Raw genomic sequence first — 5348 nt, 5'->3', positions numbered from 1 at the left:
GAGGCGGCCGAGGGGCGCGAGACCGGCCCCCCCCCCCCCCCCCCCCCCCAAACGATCGAAATAGTAGCAGCGATGAGTAATTAACAACGAGATTAGATCAATATATGTACTCGGCTCCCCCTATACTCGAATCCTGGCTCCGCCACTGGTAGCAAGTAATATTTGTAAAGGACTATATATACATAATTAAGTTAGAACGTATGAGGCAGTCTGCAACAAGAAAGAATTTGTAGATTCTTTTTCTAGAGAAAATTTTGTAGAGTTAGATCCGAGCCATACGGTCCAGATAGTAACTGTATGGTAGTCAGAACTAATAGACACGGCCCACCAAAAGCCTACTATCCGGTGAGCCTAAAGCCCAAATGAGGAGATGGAATTAGGGCTCTTTGCTTGTAAGCAAAGCTATGTTTTAATTGAAAGAAAAACCTCGACTCTCATTGTGTACGTCGTTTCCACCTGCTTCGAATCGGAGGCTATGATGAAGTTACGGAGCAACGAACACCTATACTGATAGGTTAGCAAGTTCTCACATTCCTTGGATCAAGGGCGGCACGTTTGGTTCTCCGAACCCCATGATCCCTTCTGTATCCCAGTTTATGTAGACTTTGAGTAATAAAGTTTGGTTTCACCCCTCAAAGAAAAATCTAAGCAAAGATATGTTTAATTGAAAGGAGATGTAAGTAAAGTTATGTTTTAATTAAAATAAAATGTAAGCAAAGCTAAGTCTGAGAGAGCGCCGTCAGCGGTAACCTTGGTTTTGAGCGATATGTGGAAAGCATGTCACGGTCACACATAAAAAATGATTTTGCAAATAGTGCGCTGTCTTCAAACTTTGAAAACCTCCCTTCCAAAGTTGCAAGTTGCAACACACTAAGCCATCCATTTTATTGATACACCTTTGGTGAAATGTCCTTCCAATTTTCAGGTCTGTGTAGTTACTTGAGACGAGAATAGAGTTAAGAAATGTAACTGAGATTTTTCTACTTCTGAAGAAAAAAGTATAACCACTAAATTTACAAACTCAACCGTTAAGCCCGACAATTATATCACTATCATCGCAATGTAAATTGCTCACGGATACCACTCCTAATCTTCAACTATGTGCAGCAAGTTCACAAAGAAGAAAAAGAATGAAGAAAAAACGCAGAGAACTCTGTACAAGTACTACTAATCAACATAAGCTAGCCGTGCGTACATGCACCATGTCGTGCATGGACCTCCTAACACTTTGCTCTTCCGTGCTCGTGTGCCACAGGAGACTCGCCGACACTGCCGCTCGTCTTGTAGCTGGAGCCGGCGTCATCGCAGCATGCGCCCTGCTTGGAATTGGAACTGAAATTTGGGATGGAAAGAACAAGCTCCTTGACACCAGAGCTCGATGACCGAAGGTGCGCGAGGATCTTGCTAAACTTGGGCCTTCGTCGCGTGATGGCTATGGATACATCGTTGGGGAAGAGGTCCTTCCGCACGAAGGCGTGGTACATGGTGGTGGCTAGCACGCCGGTGACTGTGACAACGGCAATCCCTGACAACCCGACCGCTAGTGCCCGTGTCAGCACGTTGTCTACCTCAGATGCATATAACACCGTCGCCAAGGCCACACTCGTCATCGGGAATGTGTACGCCCACCATGCCAGTGAGAACTTGAAGCCCCTAAAGAGGTTGATGCGCACCACCAGAGACACGTAGAGGAATAGCGAGACGAAGTAAAGGAGCTTGGAACCATCGTTGAACTCTCCACAGATCCTCGTCCATGCCATGGAAGCAACGCTAGGTGCGGCGACGAAAAGGAAGAACACTGGGTGGAGCTCCTTGGGGAGTTGCGCGTTGGTGGGGAGCCGCTGATAGAGAGTGACGAATAGCACGACATAGTGGGCCAACCCGACGGCAAAGAAGAAGATGGGCAACTCTCGCAGGCCCATCCTAGCACCGAGAAGCGCGCCGACAAAGTTGCCGACGATCGCAAGGTGATTGGATGGGTTGGCTACCTTAGAGAGGCGCCGCTCACCACTAGACATCCACTGGCCATAGATCTTGAGGTCGAGGCACAGGATGGGCGCCATGAGCAAGTACCAGACGGCGTGGTGGATCTCCCACACCGGATGCGGCACACCCTTGACAAGAAAAAGGCAGGCAATCCATGGCGCAAAGAAGAAGTTGACGCGCACGGGGTGGTGGAACTCGCGGCGGACGGCCTCAAAGTAGAAAACGACTTTTAGAAGGTAGGTGATGGAGACGACGACCATGAGGGCGACGGAGATCCACCAGAGGACGTGGTTGGTAGCAGGGTGCACGTGAAGAAACTTGGTGGAGGGCTCCGACTCAAGGGTCTTCCAGAGCATGGCCTGGCTGCTCACGCCAAGGCACATCCCAAAGGCGCTGATGGGGAATCGGAGCAGGAACGGCCATGTCTCGTCCTTAGGCAACACGGCCACCTCTGTCGACTGCAAGTTCACAAGGTTATTAGACACAAAGAAGTTTTATTAAGGAGTGGTAAACTTTTTGCTGGAATGCTACGCGGTGACGTGGTACGTACCCGAAGTGTCTCGAGCTCGGGTCCTTCGAGCGCGGCGAAATAGCGGTCGGCGGTGGGCACTTCATCGTCCTCGTCGGTGTCCTCCTCTGAGATCTTTGATGCCGCACCTTTTTCCACGTCGGTGTTCTGTGGCACCCCACGGAGGCTGGAGAGCTGTCGTTCAAGGCGGCCAGAGAACGTCTTGAATTGGTCAAACCGCCGGTCTCGCTCCCGCATGCTGTCGCTCCGCAGCACCGCCGGCACCTCGCCGCCGACTCTAACAACCAAGGACGGCTGCGAGTGGTGCCGGGCCTGCTTCAGCAGCTGCGGCACTGCCGGGTGGTGAACCCGCTCGACCATCGACACGCTCGGTGGCACGGCCGGGTGGTGAACCCGCTCGACCTTCGACTCGCTCAGCGGCACCGCAGGGGCGCCCACGTTGTCGCGGACGGACGGCGGCATGCCGATCTGCGCGAGGTGGAGTCCCGACGGGGAACCCGGCACGCTGAACGAGACAGAGCTCGGCGTCTCAGCGTAAGCAGCCGCGGCCGCTTTCTTGGTGGTCCTGCCGCCGGAAACGACGGCATCCGCAGCCTCCATCGAAGAAACGCCGGCGGCCTGCGACGGGACACGCAGGAGAAGCGGTTCGGGGGACGGAGCACACCCCGGCTGGCCGTCCAGTACCCCCGCCATCTGGATGCTGACCTCGGTTGTCGCCATGGCAACAACTCTCTCTTTCTTCGTCTCCACCGCCGAAGCCAGCAAAGCTCCGAAGACGCGTGCGAGATGGTGGTGAATGGCGAGTGAATGTATATGCATCGCATCGTGGGCGTGGCCAGCTTATTTATAGACATATGGCCCGAGTGGAGGACGCACGCGCGGCTAGCCAGCTGATGGATCGACCAACCGACCGACCGGTGCTAGTGGCGCGCCGGCGGGCGGGGCGGTCAGGTCAGCGACGCTGGCACGGGGTGGGATGAGGCACGCACGTGGAGGAGAACACAGGAAGGTTCCACGTATCACCGCACAGGCCGCACCGCACCTCCAAAAGGCCATCGCTACCAGCAGTCGACTCTCTGCAGCCAGCGGTCGCGCCGGATTCCTCCACGCCTCTTGCCTGTGTCTTCGTCACGTCCCCGGCGGTCGATGGATCGAAGGGGACGAAATTCTTGTGCATGCATGCACACGGCCTCGACTTGGACATATTGTGTGAATTGTGATGGAGAGCTCAACCGAGCATGTCTCATGGTGTTGGTGGGTAGTAATAATAGCAAAAATGCTACACTTACGTAATATCCTACGTGTTGTTACGTAACTTAACTAACTACTAATCCCTCTGCCCCCTGATTTCAGCTGGGTGGGTCCCCTCCCCTAATCTCCTCTAACAGAAAAAAGCCACCTAAGCTATTAGGTTAGTTTGCGTATGATTGCTACGTAGGTGTAGCATTGCTGGTAATAATAGTGCTCCCTCAGTTCGAAAATGCCTTTTGGAGCTCGGCCTCCATGGAGGTCGGTTTTTTAAAAACACAAAATTCATGGAAATTCATATTTTTACAATTCAAAAAAAATCTGAAAAAAATTATAGATATACATGGAGGCATAACACACATGTGTGTAAATTTTTAGAACGAAATACGTTGAAATGAAGGCTGTGCAAAAAAGACAAATCTGAGGCTTTTTAACACATATTACTATTTATTCTCAAAGTCCCGAAATTTGTCTTTTTTGTATAGGTCGCATTTCAAAGTATTTCATCTTGAATTTTTACACACACATACATTTCATCCGTGTATAGTTGCATATTTATTTTCAGAATTTTTTGAAGTCAAAAAGTTTGAATTTTGAATTTTTCAAAAATAAAGGGCTCCATAGAGCTCGGTCACCAAAACGCCCTACTCTCCCTCAGTTCCTAAATATAAGTCATTTTAGTGATTTCGATACCGGAGTACATAGGAAGCAAAATAAGTAAATCCATACTTTAAAATATGGCTATATACATTCGTATATATTCCGCATTGAAATCTCTGAAACATCTTATATTTAGAAACAGAGGGAGTATATACCTGTATGAATTTGACATAAAATAATAGTAATACTAGGACGACGACAGATTAAAATGGTGCATGTATGGGCCCATGCTCGTCCTCAAACGCGTAACACGTTTGAAAAATAAAACTATGATAATACACATTTATTTCTTTTGATAGAATTGTTGTCTAGAAGCTCTCGTCAATCGTACAATTGCCCCGGCGTATGCGAGCTTTGCCTCCGTACACTGGTAGAAAAAGGGCCTATAGTCCCGGTTCGTAAGGGCCTTTAGTCCCGGTTTCGGAACCGGGACTAAAGTGTCGGTACTAATACCTCCCCTTTTTAGTCCCGGTTCAATCCAAAACCGGGACTAAAGGCCCTTCACGTGGGCAGTGCGCAGAGCCCAGTCAGGAGACCCTTTGGTCCCGGTTGGTGGCACCAACCGGGACCAATAGGCATCCACGCGTCAGCACTTCTGTGGCTGGGGTTTTTGTTTTTTTTTGGTTTTTGTTTTTTTTTGAAAGGGGCGGGGGTTGGGGGTATGTGGGGGGGTAATTTAGTTGTTTCATATATTGTGTTAGCTAGCTATAATTAATAGAGAGAAGTGTCCTCTGTTATGTCCGTGCTTGGTCGACGCTACGTACTATACATACGTATAGAGAGGACTAGACACGCTAGCTAGCTAGTAAGCAAACGAAGGAAACAGAAGATCGTCATGAACATATATGCATACAGAGAGAAGTGATATCGACCACCTCTCCTTCTCCGAGAGATTGGTCAAACAACAAGTTCTCGTATATCTATC

At 49.8% G+C, this 5348-nt stretch overlaps 1 protein-coding gene across 1 annotated transcript; it reads right to left on the bottom strand.

Annotated features, from left to right (window-relative positions):
* Positions 1-218: 218 nt before the first annotated feature.
* On the bottom strand, positions 219-3313 carry LOC125527870 (S-type anion channel SLAH2-like). Its single transcript, XM_048692376.1, has 2 exons — positions 2537-3313; positions 219-2444 (listed from the first exon to the last, which is right to left on the bottom strand). Exons 1-2 carry the CDS (start codon positions 3233-3235, stop codon positions 1221-1223), a joined length of 1923 nt encoding a protein of 640 aa, XP_048548333.1. The 5' UTR covers positions 3236-3313; the 3' UTR covers positions 219-1220.
* Between the last annotated feature and the right edge of the window lie 2035 nt (positions 3314-5348).

Source organism: Triticum urartu, unplaced genomic scaffold (assembly GCF_003073215.2).
Source record: "Triticum urartu cultivar G1812 unplaced genomic scaffold, Tu2.1 TuUngrouped_contig_4466, whole genome shotgun sequence".
In the NCBI taxonomy this organism is placed as follows: Eukaryota; Viridiplantae; Streptophyta; class Magnoliopsida; order Poales; family Poaceae; genus Triticum; species Triticum urartu.
Note: the sequence above shows the minus strand (reverse complement) of the source record. Positions and strands in the feature narration are given on the sequence as shown.

Bases quoted from the DNA above. Each gene is read 5' to 3' on its own strand.
- LOC125527870 (XM_048692376.1), bottom strand. From the start codon at position 3,235: ATGGCGACAACCGAGGTCAGCATCCAGATGGCGGGGGTACTGGACGGC. The intron at 2,445-2,536 runs GTACGTACCACG...GTGAACTTGCAG, and splicing joins CCGAGCTCGAGACACTTCGG to TCGACAGAGGTGGCCGTGTT.